Source organism: Lipophrys pholis (genome assembly GCF_963383615.2).
Source record: "Lipophrys pholis genome assembly, chromosome: 9".
In the NCBI taxonomy this organism is placed as follows: Eukaryota; Metazoa; Chordata; class Actinopteri; order Blenniiformes; family Blenniidae; genus Lipophrys; species Lipophrys pholis.
The window spans coordinates 28,420,907-28,448,102 of record NC_137639.1 but is presented as its reverse complement, the minus strand read 5'-3'; the positions used below and the strand labels follow the sequence as shown (position 1 = coordinate 28,448,102).

General features: G+C 41.8%; 1 protein-coding gene across 1 annotated transcript in view; it reads right to left on the bottom strand.

Moving 5' to 3' along the window:
* sema6cb (semaphorin 6Cb) overlaps positions 1–27,196 on the bottom strand; it is a gene marked incomplete at its 5' end in the record, with an annotated part of 98,858 nt that overhangs the window by 63,095 nt on the left and 8,567 nt on the right. The window contains 8 exons of the mRNA XM_080472292.1: positions 23–154; positions 2,938–3,155; positions 3,296–3,384; positions 5,240–5,362; positions 8,004–8,094; positions 17,481–17,582; positions 19,517–19,573; positions 26,137–26,194. Coding sequence (XP_080328418.1) covers positions 23–154; positions 2,938–3,155; positions 3,296–3,384; positions 5,240–5,362; positions 8,004–8,094; positions 17,481–17,582; positions 19,517–19,573; positions 26,137–26,194 — 870 coding nt within the window. The remainder of the gene's footprint in view (positions 1–22; positions 155–2,937; positions 3,156–3,295; positions 3,385–5,239; positions 5,363–8,003; positions 8,095–17,480; positions 17,583–19,516; positions 19,574–26,136; positions 26,195–27,196) is intronic.

The following is a 27,196-nucleotide window of genomic DNA, read 5'->3' as shown; positions in this document are numbered from 1 at the left end:
AGTGACGGTTTGCGTCTCTCACCTCGGCTTTGGGACTTGCTCTTCCGGAACCGGCGTCCACGCCGACTCGCTGTTCCTCTGCTCTTTGAATTTCCCGCTGAAGGCCTTCTCGATGTCGTCCATGTAGAAGGCGCAGACGGCCGAGCCGGTGATGCTGTGCACGAGAGGAAGCGCTCGTTACAAAGAGCGAGACAAAGGCCGGGGATTTACCGCCGCGCCTGAGCCCGGCTCAACCTCCGCATTTTTATTAAAGGCAATTCAGCATCCTGACAGCTGCACAAAATATGACTTTAATCCATTTTTTATTGTTGTTTTGCCTGCCATTATTTTCAGTGTTCGCTTCCAATGCTCTCAACACTTTGCAACCTTGTTTAAAGGGTTGTTGTCTGGATTATTGCGGTGGGTCTGCTGCCGCCTCCTCGGGGGGGCCGCAGGTTATTACTGCTCCGCTCTAAATGCTTAACACTTCCTCCATCTCATTGTAATTTAGGAAAACTGACACTGCTTGTAGAGACCCAAGCATATTAGAGCCTGATGATCCAACCTTCCACGTAGGGGATGATTTATATATCGAGTAATTAATGACTTACAGTCCTGCATAAATGCTTAAAGGGCTCAAACTATATCGGATGCATGAAGCTGCGGGAGTCTAACCAGCTCCAACAAACTACTGTTCAGCTTCTCTTATGCCAGAACGTAGATGGCAGGCAATATTAGCAAAGTTATAGACGATTACAATCTTTATATATTGTTCTATTAAACATACTTTGGAACATTAGAGCAGTACTTTTTTTACCACAGATGTTTCAACAATATATCATAATGTATATTGTACATTTTAAAGATATAATTGATAGCGCTGCGATAGTAATGATGACTCTTTGTCTGAGACTAAATTTGTCCAAGGAGTACCACAAGGTTCTGTGTTAGGACCCATACTTTTTCATATTATACTGTGTGTTTTGTTATTTTACACAGCATCTTACTGAATGTGTCTATGGTAGTTCTGACAGTAACATATTGTACAGAGCTGTATCCTATTTAGAGACAGAGTATACATTTGACAGTATCTCTATTTTAGAGAAAACCATGGTACTTTTTTTGAGATCATTGTCTATTTATAGAATGAATAATGTATCATATGGTACACTTGACAGTAACAGAATCAGAACTACTTTAGTAATCCCGGGGGGAAATCCTTTAAATATTATCTGACGTTAGATAGTACCATACTGTGCACTACTGTATAAGTGACAGTAGCTTTAATTTGATCTAGGTTCATGTGGTATGTAATGGTATTTGTAACAGTATTTTGCGACTGTAGACCCGGGGAGTCAGAACCGATCCAGTAAAACCACCAAGCAAAGGGTAAAACTTTAAAAGAAAACATTGATTTTTTTTTCCCAACACAAAAATTGTCTCAAGAGTAGCAGACACAACACTGAGACCTGAGAGCCAACACAAGTGGATCAAAACCCTTTATGGAGCCGCCTTTGCTTCGGGAGACTTAAGCAGACACAGAACGAGCACCGGAGATCGAGGACGTCAATGAGCGACAGGGGAGGACTACTAATTAATACTGTAAACAAGGGTCTCACCAGCGATATTAGTGCTTGAACTACTTCTGCTCAGAAGTACGAATTGATTTGATCTGAAACATTCACATTATCCTGCTGCAGACTGGAACAAGGATCGACTCATGGTTTAACAATCATACATCACATTTACCGAATCAAAGCTGCAGCTTAAACCTTAATGTAACTTCGGGAAAGTTTTCATTTACTTACTCAATTAAAAAAGGTTATTCTACTATAAATCTGTACAGGGATCAACTTCTCATCTGTCAGTGTCTTATAAATTAACTAGAAAAAAGTTAAGTTGGATGATGAAACATCAAATGAAGCTCTGGTTTACTGTCTGATCCGCATGACGTTTATGTCCTAGTTTTATTGATTATATACACAAAAGGCGCATCAGACTGCTGGAGACTGGGAAATAAATCCACTCAAAATGTAATGTTCGTAGATCTACTTCATCAATCAGAAAAAAAGATTATTATTTAAGCATGCAAATCGTAATTCACAAAATTTTCCATTGGAAAGCTATCGTTTATCACATTGTTTATTGATTTTATTTTCAAAACTCACATTATGCTGCTGTAAATCAGATAAGAATGGACACGTGATTATTCATGTAAATAAATGAAAACTGATATATGTAATAGACAGTACTATATAAGCCACGTTTTCCTCGTATGTAATTCGTTAGTTCGGTTTTCTATTCAATAATGCTGGTCCACAGTCTTTATATTTTTTAGCTCCCAAAAGGTCAGGGCAGCTTCAAGGATTAATTAATTTCATTTATAACATATGAGTGTATTGTGACCTTCAAGATAAACACATTTCAATGATTTTACAGCAGTTTTCCTTGACATCACAATGACTCATACATACATTACAACACTGTGTTGCCTGTGAAGCAACATAATGTTTTTTAAACTCAGTCTTAACAGACGCGGGAACATTTTTTACCGGAAACATTCACAACGTCGTGATCAACTGTGAAGCTAGAACTTTGTTTTCAGACTTTTCAAGGGAAGGCTCTGAAAATGTTTGGGAATTAATCAAAGTTGCCATAAAAGTTAGAAAACTAGCATTCGCCTCAAAGCCATGCTGTCCGGGTGAGTTTGTAGAAACACCCTTAATGCAACAGCCATAGCTGAAGTGTTATGGACATTTTACAGCAGAAGGGTTCAATAAAATTGTTTTTTTTGTGTGGAAAAATAGACTTTTCCATCATGTATACTCTGCGCCACGACAAAGAAAAACAGGTAACTTTGAATCTAAAGGTTATTATGGTGCTATTTTACCGGTTCGGCCACCTCGAGATGGAAGTGAGCCGTACGTGGCCCCCGAACTGAAATGTGTGAATGTCTACCTGTTGGCCTGCGTGGTGAAGACTCCCAGCACGGCCGGCCGGTGGTTGATCTGCAGCACGTTGGTGAGCGACTGCAGGACGTCGAAGTAGAAGAAGGAATCGCCCGGCACCGAGCAGTTCAGCCGCGCCTTCAGGAAGGACGTCCAGTAACGCTCCAGCACCCTCGGGGAGCCGCCGTTGTCGTTCTTACAAACACGTGCCACTCTGGAGAAAACAACCTGCGGGAGCAGAAAAACGACACAACTCCAGCGGCGCCACGGACAACAGGTGGGAATGTGCTCTGCATGCCAAGAGACGTCGTTCAAGCCTCTCGGAAAACGTGTTCCTGCCACAAAACCGCGAGCCTGGAGTCCCTCACCTTGCCGAGAGTGGTGTACTCCACCGCAATCTCGCTGAAGAAAAAGTACACGTAGTTCCCGTACTCGATAGCGTGGAGGAAATGGGGCTCTGCGAGAGCGAGACGGAAGAAAGAAATGTGACAGTCAGTCTGGAAATGATGCCTCGCTTTTTAACATGACAGCGGCTCGTGAAGCAGGCTGGAGGCTGAGCTGGTAAACAGACACACACACTTTGCAAAGAAGGTCCAAGAAAAATGCTGAATGTCGAATGAGTCAGTTCACAACTTGGCAAGTAAGAAAAATATCCTTTAAATTTACAGTATTGTGCTGAGAAATTGGAGCCGGTGCTGGATTAGCTCGGGGTGGATAAATGAGGCCAGGAATGAAAATTGTTGCATAGAACAGCGAAATTACAGTTTTTGTCTCTGTTGTAGCGCAAATCTAAAGAATAAAATGACACCGAGAAAGCATTGCGTGACAGAGGTGGTCAAAGAAATGTGCAAAAACAAAGGTGAAGTTTCTTCCCCTTAAATACTCGTTTCCTGACTCCGGCTTGTAGAAAACACGGAAACAAGACGTGAACCGAGCCACAAACTGAATTAGAGTTAATCAATTACAGCTGATCTAATCTCCAGCAGCGAGCATTGACTTGAAATGTCAAGCCCAGTACCTCAATGTTTAGTATGAGATGCGATGAGAACTGCTGCTCTCAAAAATCGGGGAAAAAAAATGGAATTTCGAAGACCTCGAGTGAAATGGAAGATGGAAGCAGTTCTCACAGTGGTGTGACAGAAATATGAAACATTACAATTTCTCCAGTTTTCTGCATTAACTGGTGATAAAATAAAATAAAATCAGATTTACATCCGAGTCGCAAATACAATTTTTTTTTAAATCTCTATCCAAAACCACATAAATATGTATAATATATAATATCTTCATTAAATCTATACATTGAAACATGCACAGTGCAGGAGGGAAATGTAAGGGAGGGCTCTCATTAAAAAACAAAAACAAACGCTAATTGGAATCAGGAGTTAGTGAAATTGAATCTATAGAAAGTGGTTGAAAAAAAACTTTGTATTTGTGACTCGGATGTAAATCAGATTTTATTTTATCTTATCACCAAGACCTCAGGTCAACAATTGTTAGTTTTGTAACCTATTCCACTTTCATACAGCTCAGCACGGACTTCTGATATTCATCAGTCCACAGTTACGACAATTTGTTGACAAACGGAAACCGTCTAGTTCGTCTCCCGAGAAAGAGGCGCCCGGCCAAGCTCACACCAAGGACACGATACCGGACGCTCAGTGTGCGGCGAGAAAAAGAAGAGAAAACAAAACTACTTGAGTAAAAGCTGAAGACTTGATCAAGCCACTGGAACTGGAGATCAAACCGTGAGTCAGGGTTTTAAGTTAATAAGTTAATGGTGGAGGGAGCATCATGGTTTGATGCTGCTGTGCTGCTTCTGGGTTAATAAAGCCAAAGATTTCTTCTTACCCCTTTTTTAACATGATAAACTAGATATATGCTTTATATCTATATATTTCTGTGTATGTCCAGATAGGTGTGTGTAAATTTGATAGACTTATTTATTCAATGTATACACACAAAATACATGTTTATTTATATAGCTTTATTTATAAGGGGTTTATATATACATATATACATGGCAGAAACATTGATAATGTAGTTTTTTGTGAAGCGCCACTCGTAGGTTTCTGTAATGAAACTACAAACACGAAAAAGAAAGATGTGAGACAATAAAACTGTGTTTGGTATTGTGTGTGATATTATCTTACCAGTTTTTAAAGCCTATTCTCTAGACGTGTGACTTAGATTTGACCATATTTGTATTTTGTCCTTCCACTGTGTCGAGGGAATCTTCAATTTCCACCTCTCGGTGCCACAGTTTCACGTTAATTCACTAAATGTGAGACCTTGACGTGCCGGACGCTCACCTCGCAGCCATTTGGAGTCGTACTTGACTGTCCTGAGGACGGGGCTACTTTCTCCCAGACTCCGGTAAATGACGGCGTCGCTTGCCAGGAAGTCCGTCATAGTGGCCGAGTAGAAATCACCACCTGAGCGGGGAGGGGGGGGGGGGGGGGGGGGGGGGGGGGGAGGAGTAATTGAGACACATTGCCACTTCTCAATGATAACCCACTCCTCTTAAGCCATCTATTTTGGTCACAGGTGACTTTTATTGCTCTTTAAAAAGAGGCTTCGGAGAACAGATGTAGGAAAATGTGCCAGCCTTAATAACAGCTCGCGTGAACTTTGCATAAATGTCAGTGGAAACCTGGCAGGATTGAACGCACGCTTGGCTCTCCCTCCGCTCTCCCTCCGCTCTCCCTCCGCTCCTCCCTGAACTTGACCTGGACGGGTTGGCAATGTGTCGACTCGCTCCAACGCTGGGATGAGCAAGAAAGCTGCAAATCTAACTGCAAACCACAGAGTATCACGGAAGATCTGTGATATTTTCTGATGATTGGTGCTCAGATAAAAATTACATTTCGGAGATTTCTTTTGGACACTTGAAAAAGTCTTCAAACTGAACCCACTGTATACAACACTAAATCCACACACCAGTACAAACACTGGTCTCCTTCCACTACATGCACACTCTTATACGTTTTTTTAAATTAGTATCTCTTCTAGCTGAATGCTGGATCTAACTTCTAGAGCTGGAATGAATAAAGAGGAATAAAGTTGATCCATCATAACGTGAAGTTATGGTTCAGTAGTCGAGGCCAGGTAAAGAAGAGAAGTGACGTGCGGCGAGCAGCAGTTTGGGTTCTTGCCAGGAAATATTATAAACTGAGAAGTGTGTCGGTGTGGTCCTGGACATGTGTGACAGCAGTAGGATGTCCCAGCCTGCTGATGGACGCTGTCAAAGTGGAGGTTAATGGATTATATCCATGATGGTGTTTTCTGATGACTCAGTAATCTATAGGAAGACCAGGAAGCAGGGTTAGTGAGGAAATAGTATAAAAAAAAAAAAAAAGAGTTAAGAGGTGAGGATTAAGAAAGGAGGTTACAAAGAGACGTTCAAAAAAAAAATAATTACATTTTCCTTCGTTTCCACGGAGACAGATTTAGACCATTTTTAAGAAGCTCCACCTTGGCAGCCGTTTTGAAAAAAGTGTTTTCAGTAAACGGACCCCCAACATAGAACAAATGTTCCGTTTTCACTTGAAAGGTCATGCAAACGGGTTCCAAGACTATCTGTGTCTGAAGACAAAATCCTTCTATCCAAAATCTGTTTTTATGCTAAATAAATGGAAACCACGTGTGCATTACATAAACACTATTTTACAAAATGTGTTCTTTGTTGAAATAAATGTGATTCTTTTCTCTGGGGGTCCATTCCTCTCTGTGCTGCATGGAAATTAACAACAGTGACATTTAAATTACGACCGAATTAACACCGCATGTGCCTCAACTTTCTCAAAAAACACTTCTCAATTTTAAATCAGCCGCTATTCATACTCTCTTCACAGAACAATCGCAGAAAATTAACAAAAATGATAAAGAGCTGGCGTGATGAATTATACAACTCCGTTTCAGAAAGAGTTTCATGTGACGTGATTCGAGTCTAAAGTGGCAGAAAACACTTCAAAGGGGATTTCAAAAGATCTTTTACTTCCGCACCTTATAGTCACACTTTTGATTCTCAAATTAAATGTGAATTTTTTTTTCTTGCCCAACTATTAAAATTGATCCAATCACGCACGACTGCCGCCTTTGATGCCTTGAAACATGACCTCAAGTAGGTCATATTTTTCTCATTTAAATACGAACAGTCAGTCGAGTATGGAGATCATTTCACAAGTTGGTTTGGATTCACTCACTTGAAACCAGCTGGATTTAAAATGTGGCATTAAGAGCTCGATGACGGATGAAGCTGTGAGGCTTTTTCCTTGGAGGACGGCCTTCATCCACTGCATGCTCGATTTGCGCACCATGGTTTGATATGTGAAGGTGTGTAAATCATAGATAATTGTATGGTTTGGTGCCGCGTTGGGATAATTATTCTTCCACAAGAAAAACTAACATGGAGGCTCAATATGACCAAAGCTCTCATTAAAAAGTATCATGTTACACGGATTAATAGAACATTTTCAAGTGAAAATCCAAAACTTCCACAGCGTTTTGGGGATCCGTTTATACGACATTGTCTTTGTCTTATAGTTTCAAAAAAGTTTTGTGTTTACATGGCAACGTTTTGAAAACGACGCGAGTTTACACGGAAATGGCAGAAATGCTGAAAATGATGTAGTTGGCATGTTGCGCACAGACAATTACATGAATATTGTTGTTATTGTCCATCTACCGAGCATGTGGAGAACAACTATTGACCACGGCCGAAGTGCGCATGCGCAGTAGTGCCGTTTAAAAAAGTTGCGTTTCCCCCGTTTCCATGGAGACGGAAAGTCCCACTTTGGGAGCTGTTTTCAGAAAGTTTCTTTTTCAGAGGCCCTGAGCACCGTTATGTTAATGGACTCCCAAAAGGCAAGGGAAGGAGAAACAAGGCCTCGGACTGAAGCTCTGATTGCGGGACCTTGTGTTTGAATCCCGTTTTCAGCAGAAAGAGCATCTCTCACAAACACCATTAGATCTGTAGAGCAAGTAGCAATGACTTGCTAAGGCCACCCGTGTAGACATTGTTACTATAAAGAAAATGTGTTGAATCTGATCGTGTGAACGGAGTCTTGAACTCACCCGCAAACAGGCCGACGTTCGACTGTCGTGACTCGAAGGGGCATCGGGCCTGTCCCACCACCTCCTCCCCCTCCTGCTCCAGAGTCGCCATCTAGGTCAGGGAGGACACAAAGAGAGAGGCTTTACAGAGCTGTGTGTGGAGCCGTCAATGACGGAGGAGTAAAAACACCCAACAATCCAAACGCCTGAACAGCATCATTGTTTACACTTGTAAACCAGCGAAGCAGCTTCCGCCCTGACGGCAGAATAAATCCACCAGCAGTGACACTCCCGGCAACACGTGCATTGTAAAGATTCCTTTTATTTGATGTGTTCGGTGTGTGTGTGTGTGTGTGTGCGTGTGTGTTTGGGTCATTTCCATAAAACTAACGTGTGAAGTTTTGAGTTCCTGCTGTCGAGAGCGGAGGAGACGGTTTATCTTTCAGCCACAGATATTAAAGCTGCTATTTTTCCAACCTGCTGTTAACAAGGTTGTAAACCTCCAACACAACAATGAGCGAGGCCCACGGATGTGTGTGTGCGCGCACGTTTGGTTGCACGTGGAGCTGCGACGGCGCCCTCTGTGGCAGTAAAGGTGAGTTAACAGTTCATTAACGCAGCGGCTCCACTCCTGTCAAACTCATCTCACACACGTGTTTCTGTAATTGTCAATCTGCTAAACTGCAGCGCCGCTCTCCGCGGAGGAGAAATGAAATACACACGATAAACGAAACACTGATCATTTAACCGACATAGATTCAGGATGTGTGGCCCTCTGGTCCAACATTGTGTGTTTTTTCTATTGCCGAGATGTAAACAAATAGCATAATGGGTGCTCTCAGGTTGTAAATTATACAGCAGCACGTTCGTAATGTCCATGAGAACACAGTACCCGGGGATGAATACACTTAAGGTGATGTGTTTACCAGCTGAGAGCTCACAGTCGATTATAAAACCAATGAAAGCAGCAGGAACTCTTTAGTTGCACGCGGCAGCGAGGTGACAGCGGCTTGTTGTTATCATTCAAACATGGCATATTTCTCTCATTTGACTTATTTACACTTTTTTCAATTTATTTTTATACTTTTGTTCAGAAAATTCGACAAACAGGATCAATTCCACAATGACTACTATTACTACTGCCGTGACTGATGATGCAACTAGTACTACTGCTACTAATACTACTAGTGGGGCTGCTGCAACGGGTACGGCGACTCCTGGTGTGACTGCTGCTAGTGCTACTACTACATATGGTACAAGTACTACTACCATTACTGGTGTATCTATTATGATGACTACAGCTCCCGCGACTGGCAGAGACACTAGTACTTTTAGCATTACCGGTAATGGTGATACTACAAGTGACACTGCAACTACCTTTATTGCTACTCCAAGCTACTACCAATACGACTGGTGTGACTGCTTCTCAGGCAACTAGTACTATTATAGTATTACTGCAACTAAAACTGCTACAAGCGCTGGAACTACAAGTGGCACTACAACTACTATTATTGCTACTCCTACTTTTACTACTACTGTTATGGTGTTACTGCTACAGTACTAATAATGATGCAGCCGCCACATGTACTGCTACTACTAGTGTGACTACTGCTAGTGCAACTAGTACTACTTCTAATGGTGCGACTACTGCAAATGGTACAAATACAACTACCACTACTGGTGTGACTGGTATCACTACTGATGATGCTACTACAATTATCTAGTGCTACTCGTACTTATAAAACTACTACTAATACCACTGGTGTGACTACTACTCATGTCACTACTACTATCATGGTGTTATTACAACTGCTAACAATGCAATTACAACTGGTACTACTTGTGCGACTAATTCTACATCCAATGGTGCTTCTACTACACATGGTACAAGTACTACTACCACTACTGGTGCAGCTCCAGCTCCTATTAGTGGCAAAGAAACTAGTGCTACTCATGCTGCAACTACTACTACTACTACTACTGTATTACTGCTACTACTAATGATGCCGCTGCCAATTGTACAACTACTACTGGTGCAACTAGTACTACGAGCATAATGAGTACTACAGTGCCTACTAGTGGTGCGGCCACCACTGGTGGTGATAATACTGTAAGTACTACTGGGACCGGTGCAACTACTATATTATTAATACAGCTCCTACTAGTAAATTCATTGCTGCGACTCATGCGATTATTTCTACTATGGCGACTAATACTATAAACACTGATGTAACTACTATGAGTGTAAATATCAGTAGTGCCACGACCACTTCTATTGATGCGACCAATACTGCGACGTCATAGTACTACTAACATTGACTTTTATAGCTTAATGATTACTAAATAAAAGGGACGGACAAATTGTTGCAAGAAAGTAAGTCGGAGAAGAATAAAATCCTGATTAAGAAACAATTCAGAACAGACAATTATCCTGTTTAATGCAACAGTGGGAGCAGAAAAATGGAAATTTAACTCAAGAAGCGAAGCAAATCATCTAAAATATCACACACAAACCAGCCATTAGTAGTTTAGTGTTTTACACAGAGAGGTTCAGGGTCATCACGTCCTAAAATAAACCACAACAACAAACCAATTCCACCATTTTGAACCCGACATGATTGTGATATTTATATCTGCATCAAAATAGGGAGCATCAGTAATGCTGATCCTCACTTCGTCAAAGTCTCATTTATCATCGCGGCCTTTATGCTTTGTTTACGTTCTGCTCAGAGAACAAACATTAAAGCGACCTCAGAGTTTTTCTGAGCGGCCCTTCGTTTTGTGTACCCGTTTTCCCGTGCAAACACAGGACATGTGGGTGGCGGGTTAATGGCTGCTCTGTGTACGCTTGACAAAAGCCATCATCCAGTGGAGGAGAAAATAGGCAATCTGAAACGTTACAATACAATAGCAAAGCTTACAATAAAAAAATTTGCTTCCATCTAATCTGCGCATAAGCGCCTCAGGGGATGTGCACAAAAACACATTTCAGACTCTTAAAAGGCACATGTGTTTACTCTTCAGTACACCCCTGAACCCCTGATGCAATCCAACACAACAGCTCTGCCCCAAATATCTGCAGCTCCCAGTGTTCGCTTACAGCCTGCACTCTGTTCCTGCAATGGATCTGCTTTTTATTTTCCCCTTCCTTCTACTTTGTGTATTTCACGTCAAATAAACAAAACAAAAAAAATTGTGGACATAAATGCTGTTAATGGGTTTTACAGTCCGGCTTCTACCACAAACAGAAAACACAAGGGGGGGGGGGGGGGGGGCAGGAAAGAGGTATGACAGAAATGTGACTGGGAGTGAAGAATCTAACACGCAGGATTTATAATACGTGATAATACGTGCTCAATTTTAGACCAGTGGGAAACAAAATATTAACACCAGATTGTACTTTTTTTTTTTCTTATAGCCGTTTAGTTTGTTGAGCTTTTCTCTGCACGCGCCGACGACTCTGGAATTATCATTTCAATGGTGACACAAGTCAAATGAGAGTAATTGTGCTCTGCATTAATGTGTCTCAAATGGAATAACAAACAGGACAGTGATCAACTTTGGGCACGTTCACACTGCAGGGAAATTCAACCCAATTCTCATGTTCTGCTCACAGTTGACTCACATCCGACCTGTTTTGTGGTTGAATGAAAGATTTAATTCCAATGTTTTCACACCAGACCCAGGCCTCCATCATATGTGGTACCAATTTGGATGTTTTTCTACATGCAGCTGCTTCGTCATTGACGTGTGAGTGACGTCATGGATGAGCGCTGGAGGAAGCGGCTCCGCCAGAATAAAAGCTGTGTTCTCTTTTTCCTCATTCGCCTTGTTCTTCCCGTCATTTTTTTTGTCAGCTCGTATTTAACAACCACTTGAAAATTAATCGAAACGGGCTGAACAACGTTGCCAGATATGGCAGTATCCCCCAATTGCAGAGCCAAATTCCTTTACCTTTTAAATTTATTTTGTGTGTTTATGGCGTGTTCTTTACTATATACATATTAGTTTTATGGTTTTAACATGATTCCTACAAAGGCTGAGATTTGGGCTGGTTTTTATCGAGATGTGTGGGTTTTGCGTTGTTTGGAGTCACATCTGGCAACCCTTGGGCTGACCGGCCTGGCATCCATATTTACATCCGTCAATAGCGTGTTAGGCGTGACAATACGCCATGACACTCTGGAGGAAAACATAGGGTAACAACAATATTCATTGATCTAACGGACCCCACAATGAAAGTTTTAAGTTTTTGGTTGAACACGTGGTTTAATAAGAGACACCAGAACACAACTGCTTTTGTTTGAAACAGTTTCTACTTTAGTTTGTATGAATCTGCAAACGTTTGGCTTCACCATGAAAACGCGCAATATTGTGGTGAACTGGCAGGTTTTTGGAGGATAAAAGGTTGGAAACCAGAGATTCAAGTAATTAAAGCTGCCACCGAAGAGAAAAGAAGTAAAACCTCAGTAATGGGAGGATTTCTGATTGAAGTCTGATTTTTTTGTAAATCAGCCGTTTTCTCCTCACGACTCTCGACACGTTAATCGTGTGAAAAACGACATGAGGAATCGGAGAGAAGCGTTGACTCAGCAGACGGCTGCGGTGACGGCGGGGTCGTTACCCCGGCGGGCCGATGAAGGCGGACGGCTCTGACGCTTTGTTTGGTGGCGAACGCGTGTTGACGGCAGCCGCTCTGCTGTCTGCGGACCAGCTGTCTCGGCAGCTGAAGACGTCTATTCATGGACGGGCTTCCGTTCACGTCTCCCGCCACGTCTCACACGCACGCCTCCGACTCAATCCCCCACTGTCCTCCAAAGACTCGCCGTCCCCAAGACAGATTCCTTGATATGATTTACATTTCCTCCCTCTTTCCCCAGCTGTCTGGATAGTCATCTCTTGTAGTTTTTTTTTTTAATCTCCAGACGACGGGCGCGGGGCAAACACGCAGGCGGGGTAGATGCAGTGAGAAAGGAAGAATGTGTTTTTGTAAATCAGCCGCTCTCTCACTGAAGGGAGTCTGTGGCGGCTCGGTGATAAGGTTTGGATGTAGGCCGGCGCACAGCGTCTCTCCTCGTCTCTGCAGGACCTTTAGGACATCGGAGATACGATTTAATCCTGGAAAGTATTTTGGGACGATCACAGCCTGTGGAGATGCTGTGTTTAGTTCATAAGCCACCAGGCTGGGTATTAATGCAAAGCTTTCAAAATGTTTACTGTTGGCTCTCACAGAGTGAGGATAAACAGTTTCTTTATTAAGAGCGTAATAATACTGGAACAGAGCTTCAGCGGGGTCGTGTTTTTCCTTCACATCACTTTACCTAAAAAGGTCCGCAGCTCGTTTCTCAAGACGTCACGTCGGGTCATGTGTTCTGATTGTTTCTTTGTTTTGGCGTACTAAATCCATTTCATTATAATCTGAGCCGGGGTTCTGCAACATGCGGCTCTGGAGCCCCACGAGACTCTTTGGCCTCCCAGAGACTTCCAGAAAATTATATGGAAATAAACATTTTGCTTTCATTTTTAGTCCATGTGCATACCACACTGTTTACGAAAACTTGTAGTAACTCTAAGCACCCAAGACACTACGGAAGTTTTGTGTTTCCACTTTTAAAATCGTTGCTGCGTAAACAGACTCTCCTCTGAAGCACAATTAAGACTCAAACTGGGGATCTGCTGTGAGTGTTAACCACTACACCTCATTAAAGCCTTCGATCTGCCACTACACTGTATATGTCACTGCTGTCTGGATTCGTATTATGTGTTAAAACTTTAATTCAGTCTTAATGTCAAGAAAATAAACTTATCAAAGATTTATAGGCTATTCCTGTCGTTGCATATTGGCAGTACGTTACATAACAGGCAGAGCGTGGTACGGCGCTGCTGCATATATATGCAGGTATAAAGACAACACCCACATCGCTGATCTGCAGGATTCGCTATATTCTCACCTAAAAATATCCTCGGATGGGTCTTGTTACGTCACGTCAGAGGCTTTTACACAATCTGTGGAGTTAGAGATTGTTCCCAGAAGAGTCGTCACACTCTGGGAAAATCAGCAATGTCTGATCAATCAAATAGTTAGAATCTCCCAACAACAACAGTCTGTGGATTATGTGATGCAAGAACGTGATGCCAGCAGATACACAGGAGGAAATGCTTAATAAGATGTAATTTTATAACTTTCGATTACTGAGAACTATGATTAATAACTTATTTCAGCTAATGTCTGAGCCTAGAGGCAAAATTGTAACTTAAAGATATCTGGCAATGCATCATTCAACAGAAAAAAAAAAAGTATTTAATTGGATCATCATTACATATTTTTGTAGGTATTAGAAAAATCTACTGGAAAATGAACAGAAGCCCCCCCCCCAACCCTTACACAGGGAACACTCGGCCAGTTCACAGTGAAAAAATGTAAAGTCTGGAGTTGATCATCCCCTCAAAATCCCTGCCTCTCCTGCAGGGGGGAGATTTACAGTCGGTGCTGTGCGACTCGCCCCCTCCCCTCTGCCTCCTGTAATGGCCTGCTGTGAATCACAGTCTGGGCTCGTGATGTCACCTCCGAGCATCCGCCGCCGCATCACGTCGGCCTTTTTTCCTCCCGCAGACCTCAAACTGCGGGACCTTCGCATCGTCCTTAAACAAATGGTATCTGTGCCTCGGCTAAAGTGTGGTGTTTTCAGCAGGCAGCGCGGCGGTTATTTATCACCGCGGCGGTGGAATAAGCAGAGACGAGGTGCAGCTGGGAGCCTGAATTGGTCTCTTGACTCCCGGCGCTCCCTCTCGCTCTTATTTCAGGGTTTCTGTTGTTTCACGGCTGTGAATGAAGCTTTTGTATCGTCGTCATCAGCATATTCTGTGTCTCTATCAACATATTACTCCACTAAAACACAAACGCGGCGTTCTCAGAGCAGATCTGCTCCCACGAGATTATCTTGACGTCTGTTTCATGTCCTTTTCAGGAGATAACATCTGAAACCCCGATAAGGAAATGAACCGCCGACGTCCCATATAAGTCAACACGTATATGCTGGTTAATTTCATCTTGAGAGATCTGTCTCCCTTAATGAATGTGGGATTATCTGCATTCTCCATACGTGTCATGCCTGTTCAGTGTTCCGGTCTGATGTGTTGATTAATTTTTCCAGTTATTTTTGTATTTGCGCGCCTGTGGTCGGAGCTCACAGCTGTTTGTTGTACCATCAGAGAAAATACAAAGTGAAGTGCTGACTGCCAGACTTCTCTTACAGCTGACAAAAGCAGCCTGCACCCCGGTGCGACCTGTCTTTGTGCCGTTGTTTGTGGGTGTAATTTCACAGTGAATTGTCATTTCTCGCTTCTTTTTTGTTTTTTTCTGAAGTAGCTTTAGCACCCTTTTATATACTCTTCTAATAGGAGACTTTCACAGATGTGCAGCGTACATCACGACTGGTGATTCACGGTCCTTACTATGTTTCTCTCACCTTCATGTCTATCAGTAACTTTAATGTTTTAGTTTTTCATGTGCTTTTAATCGACATGATGAGGTATTTGAAATTAGACGATACGACAGCTGTTAGTGTCTTCAATAAACATCTTGTACATTATAGCATCAGCATTTAGTTCATGTGTATTCGTGCATTTAGTACACAAATAAATATTACGACTGCATAAGTTAAACAGTACAGTGGAAGACAACTTCAGTAACGTTGGATCCACAAACTGCCATTAGTTTCCCATCCCACAAAAATCTTACCTTTAACCAATAAACTCTTTGATCAACAGCCCAAATTATTTTACACCTGATGGGCAAAAAGTCCAAGGGAACATGACCACAACAAGAAAGTCAACAAACAACAAACATAAAAATTATTTCAATACTTACATCAAAATCAGCATTTTCACAGCAAAGATCTGTCTCATTTATTCTTCAATGAAAAGCATGGATGATATGAAGTTAATCAATGTTTCAACATTTTGGAAATGAAAAATCGATTATAAGTCCATAGATATTCCGCAGATATAATTCCTCAGCATTTTGGAAAGAAAATTTGTTCAAATTCCTCCCCTGCGCCCCGGCATTTCAACACATTGGTATGACTCACAGAAGTACGAACCAATCAGAGGCTGCCTTTCAAAACGTATCGACCACATGGTATCAACTGACCAATCAGGTTGCTCGTTACTGGGTGTAATACTAACTGGAAGTCAGTCGGAAGTTGTTTACTCGAGCCGATAATTCGCTATATTTTGGCGATAAAAGATGAACATAGGCAAAATTAGACGATGACAAGTCGTGATGGACATAATACTCATATTTTAGAGGCTTTGAGCAACACCTCAGATATTTCTTCGGCCGTCTTTTCCGAAAAATGACCGTCCGAACGATGGTCGAACGGCTCAAATGCCTACAACCATGTGTTCACCTGATATGATAGTGCCTCTTATGTTTCTAAATTAATGACAATGATTGAATGCATTTTTACATAAACCCTAAAAGGCACACATAATACACTATAATTCAATTGGAAAGCTTCAGTTGCTTATTTACAACCAATACAATGTGACGTTTCCCACAAAGTGGTGTAGTGGTGAGCATTGTGGAGGTTGCATGTTTTCCCCAACATGCAGTGTTTTGTTTGTCCCAGGTAATTCTAACAGTCCAAAAGCCGACATATGTCATGAAATGTCTCGTGGAGGTGAATGTGTTTGTCTCTGAGATGGACTGGTGGTCTCTCCAGTTTGTACCTTGCTGTGACAGATATGATAGAAAAAGGACAGAAGTGAAGAACTTGTGTGAAAATGTGTGTAGAAAAACAAAATATTAGAAAACAAAAACATGACGAACCACCATAACAGCGCGAGTGGAGACCTGCAGTTACTAATGAAGCAGAGAGACAAAGGACAGACGGACACAGTGGTGTAGTGTTCCCTGCAGAACTGGCTGTACTCTAGATTTTTCTCTTCTTTGAAACAGCCCAGAAATGCCATTATTTCCAGAAACAGTAAGTAAGACGACTCCATCCATCCATGAGTATTTGCTCATTGTCATGTCAAGTTTGGTATAATTTATCGCTTAGCAATATTTGCCTCGTCTTGACCCGCCCTACTCTGCCTCTGATTGGCTCGTCAGTGTTCATGTTCAAGACATTCCGACAAATTAAAGTCTCAACCTCCCGACATCCCTCAGCCTCTTTTAAACGTCTTGTGTTGCATGTAGTCAAAGTTAAACCTGTAAACTGCAGCTTCCTGACACATTTTGCTGCTTCCACTCGACTATAACAGCTTTGCTCCGTCTCTGCGACCTGCGATCATGAAATTATAACCCCGCTAAATGCCGTTTCCACACGGCGCCGGCACACAGGAAGAGTTCAGGTTGTCATTTCCATTAGCAGCTAGAATGATGGCTTCCAGCAGGAACAGCACACAAGGACACGGAGAAACATGCCTCATCACCGCTGCAATATGATCTCTTATCTGTAACTGAGGCTCATGGAGGCGGCGGTTTCTCACCTTGTAGTTACGGCAGGTGGGGTTGAAGGCGTTGGTGCCGCAGGCGAACAGCGTCTCGTCGTTCCGTGGCACCAGCACTTTGATGTAGTTGTAACATTCGTCCTGGTGAGGGGAAAAAGCAGCTGGATGTTACTGTACACCGGGGAGCGGTTTCACGTTGGCTCCCGGCCGGCCAATCATACAATCAAAGCCGGACACACAGCAGGCGGTCGTAACGTTTTAGTGGCTGACACACGCGCATGAGATTTTCACAGTTTTACAGACGTTACACCTTGTTCACTGCTCTGTTTTGTTGTTCTCCGTCCTGTTTCTCTCTTTATTTACTGTTACACTAAACCAAGCCAGTCGTAGCAGATGGTTTCCTTTTTCCATGTCTGTTGGAGGTTTCTTCCTCATAAAAAGTAGTTTTTTTTCCCCTTCAAATGTTGCCCATATTTGCTCATGTTGGATTGTGAAGATAGTCATCCCTCCCCTTTTATTTCATATAGATGTAAAATCGCGATGCTTGATGTGGAAAACTGAATTTTCCAGACCTATAAGCCAATAGGCTGTATTCTAAAAAGGAAGAATAAAGCGTGTCTGGGTGTTTGTTTATACAACAAAGTTGTTTGAAGCCACTGAAAATGGCTCCCAAAGTGGAAGTTTTGGGAAATATTCCAACTCCGTCTCCATGGAAACGGCGGAAAACGTAACTTGTCTGAGACTGTACTTCCGTACATGCGCAGAATTGTTCTTCTGCACATGCTCAGTAGGTGGACAGTAAAAAAACAAGGGTGTCATAAGTCCCAGTCCATTTTCTCCTGGGACTTGGTTGTTTTATTTTGACAGTCACCGCAATAATACTCCAACTTGGTCGTTTGTCCACTACAATGTTCGTTTACTCGCCATTTTTACTGTTAATAACATATTCTCTGCGTATGTGTGTGTGGTTTCACTATAAAAAACAAACAGTGTCAACTAGTGGCCCAACATGTTAACTACATTGTATTTGGAATATCTGCCATTTCTGTGGAAATGGACATCATTTTAAAAACATTGCAGAGTAAAAGGCAAAGACAATGCATTTTCATTTGAAACCTTGTTGTGTAAACAAGGCCCTATTCTACAGAGATAAATATTAATAAGCCCAAAAGTGTGTCTTCTCCTGAAGCTTCCATCAAATTCCAGTCGAGTCTTGATGTACTACTTCAGGTTAGAGTATTTTAAACGCTGAGATAAGTTCGGTACAAAGCGAGTGACAACACATATAAGGGGAAAAATACAACCAACTCTGAGTGACAACACTCAAAGCAAAGAAAGACACTGGTTAGGATATGAGAAAAGGAACCGACAAAAAAAACTAAGAACTACAACCAAGTTGAGAAATATACTAAATTATCAATTAAAACAATCATATAATTCAACTAGAAAATTTCAAGTGAAATCTCGTCTGTGTCTGCCGACCAGCATCGCATTCATTTTGGGTTTTTCACCAAAATCCCTTCTGCTTTTACTGGAAAATTTGTTGTTGTTTTTTAGCCATTTTGGTGGAAATGGTTTGCCGAGTTGTTGGCAAAAGTCATAGCGTGCTATTGGAGAATTCTTCATGTGGTTTGATGCTCCCAACGGCGTGGGACAGGTTACGGCCTGAAAACCCAGCGGAAGGAGAAGATGAAGATAAAGAAAAAGAAAAACAGGGTCCTATGCTAGTAATTCTTGCATCTTAAAGAGGCAGGCACAATAAATAAATAAATAAATAAATAAATAATCCAGAAACAAACAATAAAAAGTTCAAAGATCATGTCAACATACACACAAAATAAATAAATCTATACCCAATGTACACGCGTCTATCTCATACATATATATCCACATATATCTACTTCAACATGTCTGAAAAGGAATTGTGGATAAAGCAGAGACTCTCTAATCAGCCTTTGTTTATTTCATAAACTTCACTGTGCAGGAAACAAAGGCAAAAAAAGTGTGTGTGTGTGTGTGTGTGTGTGTGTGTGTGTGTGTACATGCGTGTGCGAGTGTGTAGAGAGAATACTCACGCTGTTTTTCCCTCTCACAGTGCACTTCTCCACATCCTTCGTCTTCCAAGTCAGTTTCTGAAAAACGAACAGACAGCCAACTGTCAGCTCAAAGACAAGCTGTTTCTCACCATCCCGGCTCTTGTTGCTCCCGATCGTTCAAGTGCTATTACCAGACAGCTGTGATGAAAATCTCATTAATTTCAATAAACTGTTGTGGAGGAAAAACAAACAAATAAACAAACAAATGGGGGGGGGATATCAGGGACGCCGGCGGCGGCCTGAGCAGCTCGTCAGCCGCCGGCCTGAGCAGCTCGTCAGCCGCCGGCCAGACAGCGATGAAAATTACTCTTCTTAGACTGGATCGGCCACAAGTCACCAGAACACACACGTATAACCACAAATATATATACACACACACACACACAGTGTGGAAACAAAGCAGCACAGAGACTCTTGCATGACTTCCACTGTCTGAATGAAGAGGAGTTAATTAGCTGTGATTAACCCCCCGGGTCAAACTGCCTGCCCAGTTCCTGCGGACACGACACCGCACACTTTCTGCGTTGCAGTTCGCCGTCCAGCGAGCTGCTGCAGAAAAAAGATCCATCAACTTGTTAACGAGCTCTGCCAGCTGCAGGATTAATGTGCTGCCGTCCACTTTTTGTAATTTACGAGACCAAATTTTCCCGCAGCTTGTCGATGGCGCCGAGAACACCTGCAGTTGTGAGGACGCGACACGGCCAACTTTCGAGACGGTAAGCGAGCTCAGCGTCTCAGCCGCCGCCACAACGAGGAGATTTCTGCTAATCTCATGCATTGAACCGGAACGGCTGGATAATGTAAGTAGAGGTGGAAAAGTGTATCGTCGGAGCCGCCGCCGCCACAGCAGCAGCAGGCCAGTCTGACGCCCCGCCCCGTTTATACGACGACCATTTCAAATGAAAAACTGTGATTTCTCATTATTTGCAGGCATGTGTGTAATTCTGCGCCTCAGCCCGATGAAACTTATTGATTAAAGCGGCACTGCTGCAGCACACGCACCATATTAGTCTTCATAACCGCAGTAATGACAATGATTACAGCTTATTTGAACTAATAACAAAACACATCTAAAAGCGGCACAAAGGCAACGTGAGTAACTGGCAGCCAGGAAACTAATTTGTAAGAAATAATACAGTTATGATGCCGCCACTTGTTTGCTTTGTTTGATTGTGTCTGTCAAGTTGATAACGAGGCAACAGATCTGAGAGGAAAAGGTCTCGAAGAAGCAGAAATAATAACCGTGTCATTTTAGTGCACAACAATTCACATATGTATAATTGTGTCTGTATCTATGATTTATTCTAATGCGAGAAATGTTTGCTTCTTAAAATAAGAGTCTGGAAATGTCGATATCTGCGATCAAGAATCTTCTTCAGACGTCTCTCTGTTGATGTGACTCATCTAAAAATCTGCGCTCGTTTGTCGCAGCTGATTGACAGTCAAACCGTTTCACTTATTCTCATTTCTGGCTACTTTCCCGACGATCAAATGTCTTTTTGTCTGTAAAAAGTGGAAGCGTTCAATGAGCCTTCCCGTTGTAAATCAATATTAACGTATGGATCCGTCCCCAACCAATGGATCTGTGTTAATCAGATGAACACCACAAAAAAACATGAAGGAGCGTAGAAAACCACTTTTCCCATTCATAGCCTCACAATAATCCGGCCTGATTTAAAACCAATTTGGACTCTGAAACACCGTTTCATCTCACGGAATCCATTCTACCAGACAGATTTCAGTCAAGTGCTTGAATCAGAAGTACTTAGAAGTACCGAGAACTCGCAGAGACAAAAAGTCCAAACGAGTTAAACTTGAAGACCCGTGTACCTGGCAACCATTTCAAGTGAAAACGCAAAAAGCTCTTGAAACGTTGTCGCGTAAACGAGGGCGACTTCTTTGTGATCTGTGTATTTCCTGATATGCGTCTGTTCTGCCGGCCACGAAAACGTCATCAAGGTCTTTGTGTGAAAATGATCACTGCATGAGCTCCGGCACATTTCCGGTGGCGGGACAGCGAAGGTGGATCGAGTCAAAACAGACTCCATGTAATAATAAAAACATGTCATTCATTTTAACTCACTGATGTGTTTTTAATGGATTCCTTGACAGTGATGGAGTTGTATGGCACTGAGTACACAGTGTTTGTTGGTGGAAGCGATTGGTCGGGGACTTCCTGTTAGAGTTTTGTTGAAATAGGGAAGAAAGACATTCGAGTTAAAATAAAACTGTGACCCGACGGTTCCATGTGGCGCTTCAGGCTCAGATGCATACGGGGCGGAACTTATAATATCTGGACATTGTTACATGAAACTTTATTCAGGTTCAGTTGAAAGTATTTTCAGACATCGTCACACGACTATCTGTGTTTTCTCTTTCCGTTCTTCAGACTGGCTCATTGTTGTTTTAACCTCTTTAAAGACAAATCAGAGTCACAGTGACGTGATCCCAGCAGCTGATAGGAACTTTGATCCACCCTGAGAATGCAGAAGTTGATGGATTTCAGATTTATCAAGTTACAGGAATCCTGGTTGGATGCCAAAGACTTTCAAAAGTCTGAAAAAGAGGTAATTCTTTCTTAAAGAAATAAAACCCTGACTCTGAAATTTCCATAATTTAGTTTGACTCAGAACTATGACAGAAGTTGAATCATGATGTCGTAATGCTGAAAAAACAATGTTACACTAACAATAGCTAAAACGTGTGTGCACACATGTACCCTCTGCACAAAATCACCAAAAATAGTTCCAGATTCTTTTAATTAGGATTTTATTTATCTATTTTTAATAAGTTTAACTTTTAGTCTTGGAAAAAAGTTGGATCTGTACCATTACATGTTTTGATGTACTTTCACTGAAGTAAAACGAAGGATTTCTTGCCACTTCAAGTAGCACGTAGAACAAGGGTGTCAAACATAAAGCCTGTGGGCCAAAAACCGTCTGATAAGACGCTCCAATCGGCCAAACCACCAATCAAATTGTACACATTTCAAAGAATACTTTATTTGTTTAAAACAAAGTCCCTAAGGAAAGCCTCAAAGCCAGGCTGTCGGGAGACGTTTGTAAAAACACACAGAATTCCACAGCCATAAGAGACATTGTTTTGGCATTTCACTGTATTTTGCACCAGAAGGTGTCAATGAAATTGGATTTATGTTGAGATTGTTGTCAATTTCAGGGGTAAAATTTTGGGTTTTGTGAAAATATGGCAATTTTTCATCACTTATATTCTGCGCCATAACAAAGAAAACCTCTAAAGTTTAAATTCAAAGGTCAATATGGCACTATTTTACCAGTTTGGTCCACTAAAGACAAAATTGAACGGTATGTGGCCCCTGAACTACAACATGTGTAACACCGCTGGTGTAGAGAATTAAAAAAGAAATTTAAATAAGTGAATCCTGATTTTAAAAACTGCTTTTTCTCTTCTGGTAATTCATTCATACATTGTCAAACTCAAACTGGATCACAATCAATTTAAACAGGTACTGAATAGGAATCAATCGTGCAAATAAAAATGATGCATCCTTTTCTATTGCGCTTATAATGGTGCTAATTACTACTCTTTATCATTGCATTATGCTGTTTATCAGTTTACGTTCTTAATGTAGTGAAAAGAATCATCAGGTCTGTGGAGAAGATCTGCTCTCCGGCCTTCGAAAAGCGTCCATGAGGGTTTGTTTTATTCATCTAAATACAGGTATTCATTTATGTACGTCCCTGTGTGAATAAACATTTAAATAAATGGAACAATATTGCGACCTTTATGTTTTCAATGCTGCTGCTAATAGTGAGTCGAAAACCAAACTTGTAGGACAAAACACTTCACTAATCACTAATTTCTTTTCTTTCCCCCCCACACACACACTTTTAAAGCCAGTATTTTTCCCTCCAAAGCGACTTTGTGAAGATCAGAAAAGGATTCAGCCGCAGTCAGCATTATGGTAATGGCTCTTTCCTCGTCCACGCTCGATTTGGTTTACTAATAATTACTTATGGCCACCGCGGCCGGGGGAGATCAGCGGAGGGGAGAATGCGAATGAGCGCCTGCTGTGAAAAATGAAGAGGCGCTTTAAAAAAATGGAGGGACGGAGCCGTGATGAAGAGGACGCACCATTTTCTGGAGAAGTGAGCCAGTCACGCGCTAACGATCGGGCACAGATGGAGAGCGGCGGTGGAAGAGTGAGAATACGATGGCAGAATAAGGTTACAGTCTTTAATGAATTTCCACTCATTCGCGTGCCGAGACACCGCAGGCGGCAGAGTTGAGAACTGAAACAATGCATGACATACAGTGCAAACATTCAATATTTAAGATCACATATAACATAGATGAAGGAGGAAAGAAATATCACAGACGTTCCCATTTCATTCTGCTACGAGTCTCAAATCAATAGTTTAGATCTGTGGGATCGAGTGGTGGCCTCATCAGAACGAATATCTGTGTTTGGCACTAATCTAAATACAAGCAAACAAAAGCCTGGGCCTCGAAGGGCTTTTATTTAAGAGCAATCATGTTTGACAAATGAGATTCAGATAGGAGGGAGCATGGCACTTCAAAAAGCAACACGAGCGCCGCTCCACTTGTAGTGGATGTACGTCTGAAGAGAGATTGCTGAATACTTGAATGAAAAGCCAGGCGAAAGCTTGGGAAAGGAAAATAATGAGACACAAATGCTAGGAGGGAGTGAAAGACACTGAAATGATGCAGAAAAGCAAACAAAAAAGCCTTTCTAATCATTTGTGTTGCAGGAATATTATCCACATGTATGAAAGGAGTTTGAATACACGAACATGCAAACTCCGACTGTGTTTAATCGACTCGTGAAGCGTCAGGGTGCATTGATGAAGCCCATCGCCGTGTATTCTGACATTTAAAGAAATCCATCCGTACTTAATAAACCCTAAAATCCAGCTTCAACTTTAATATCCAAAGTATTACGAGCGAGGCTTGTAACTCTCAGATTATTGGTATTGATTGTGAAGGATCAAGAGATCACACTCCCTCTAAATGTCAGAGTCTGAAGAGCCGATGAATCATCAAGAAAATTGAGTCGACGTTCGAAAGCTAATGGGATGAACATGCTTTACTATCAATGAGACGTCCATGAATTAATGGATACTGACCGAGCGTATCAAGCAGAGTGGATACAGGGTGTGTGCTCAGGTTGGCAAACGGATGTCGCGTTTGAATTAAAATCTGAACGTAGCAAAGACGAAAAAGATCTAAAGGACGTGCGCTTGTGTGATCGTTAAACAACCTGGTTTGAAGTCAATCCACAATACATGCATTGTGTTGAATGTATCAGCCAGAACATTATGACCAGGACAAGGGGCTCCAAATGTGACTACTTAAAAAAAAAAAAAAAGAAGAAGTGGTATTGGTGCGTGACTGCTGAGAATTGAACCGATTAACACCAATGATCTATTCATCATGGCACCTATAGGAGAAATGTGAACAAATTATTCATTTAAAATCTCTTTACTTGTGGCCTTGCACAGGAAAAGACTGTGAATCAAAGGAGGAGGAGACGGCTGCAGTTATTTCTGCGCTACACTAATAATTTGTTTCCCAGTAAACAAACAAAGATTAGGAAATTCCCCAGTCGTCGACATCAGTGGCTCACAAAGAGAAAACTGAGCAGCACCGGTTTGTGAGTTGGATGTTGCAAAGTTGAGATATGAAAAGCGGAAGAAATGTTTAAAAAATTAGAAAAAGTGGAATTGTTAAAGCTTAATGTCTCTGTGGAAACGTCGACGCATAAACGTGAAACTTTTCTCAAACGGAAATGATGTGTTTACTAGAAATGTTGAACTAAAAAGGTAAATGGAGCCTCAAACTTGTTTTGTTGGTTTGGTTTCTGGTCTGCGGTGGTCAGAATCTATCAAACGTCATCCAAAGGAAGAAACAGCAGAGACTCAAACTGCTGCCGACAATAACTCTTATAGAAATCAGTCAGAAGAGACAGAATATCACAGTTTGTGGTATTTGGAACTGACAAATATTAGACCAACGTTATTATGTGAACATAAAATATGTTTGATTCAAGGGCGACTGCACCAGTAGGAAAGCGACTTTACTCCGTTTGTTTAGAGGAATTATCTTGACAAAGAGTTGCGAGACAGAGAAAACTTTTATTTAGTGAAGCACCAGCTGATATTTTGGCACCGTTTCAGAACATTTTCAGTTTTTTTTTTTTTTTTTTTTTTTTAAATCAATGAAACAGCAAACTAGGACCACACTGGGAAAGCTGGACGACTCGCTCCGAGCATTTCCAGAACTACAGGTCGTGTGTGCTCAGTGTCAGTCGGAGATGCTACGAGGAGGAAAAAGCAACACACACGCCGTGGGCCATTGAAGCTCATTGATGCAAATGCCAAATTACAGGATTTGGATAATCTGCTGCTCACATCGCGACCACAGATAAATCGCACGTTCAAAGGTCAAGAGGAGCCCATGAATGAAGAGCTCAGGGCTCGTACACGGAACAAAAGAAGGACCGAGACAATATGACACAGGCTGAATGCAGCGGAAACACACACCACGGCAAAGTCAACCACAGACGATGTTTTTCATCTTTACAGAAGAGCCTTTCCTACCTGCTGAGGGATTATCTGCTCAGATGAGGATGCGAGATTGACGGCGAACACGTGGTCCCTGCAAGACACAGAGAAGCAAGACATTAGCCAGGTCTCTCTTTACTGTCAGGCTTAATGCTTCATTAATACAAATCTCCATCACCTCTGACCCAGAGCTACACCAGGACCTGCTTCCCAAAAGAAAAAAAGGAAGAAAAAAAAACACATCCCATCTCACTCAATGGGATTGATCGCAGCTTTTCAACAACGCGGGCTGGAAGGTGAATTAGTAGGCAAAGTTTATTGGCTTTTAAGCTTCACAAAAAAAAAAAAAGTTTTCCCAACACCACTAGTTTTACAACTATTGACAAAACCCACATGAATCATTCTGTGAAGCGAGGCGTGCGCTCTGTTGCATGCGGAAAATATTAAACCAATTTTGGTGCATTACGGATCCGTCCATACCTGTTTGGACAGACTTCTTGGTAATAAGAGTGCAGTGTGGAGACCGGCCAGAAAAAAAAACAAAAAAAACAAAACTGCAGCTAGATTTATTATGCACAATGAAAAATAGGCGGCCGAGCTGCAATGTTGTACTTTTTAGATAATTAACTTGCGAGATCTTGATGGAGAGGAAGAGGAATGTTCAGTCAGGATCAGACATTCTGCCAAAAACCTCCAAACATGAAAAGCTGTTTGGTGACGAGGTGCAGCCAGAGCGAGGCTCCGTGCTGCTGAAAGCTCAAGCTCGGATCTACTTACCTCGTGGAAGCTTTAAAATCAAACTGAAAAACCTCCCTGCTTTCAATCTGCAGGAACAATCTGGTCCTGGTAAAGAGGCTTTATGTAAAACATCTTTACTGTTGACTCTTTTTTTTTCTTCTTTTTTCTCCATCCCACAGCTCATGTAGCTGCATACTTTGTTCATTGTTATTTTCCACATGACCCACTTGTCTCTCGCTGCGCCGTTACTGCAAATAAAAATCTGAACTGACTTCTGCTTAATTAACTTTAGTGGTTAAATAAAAAGGCAAACAACTGAAAGCATTGTTTATGCAACGAAACGGACCCTTTGGGGTTT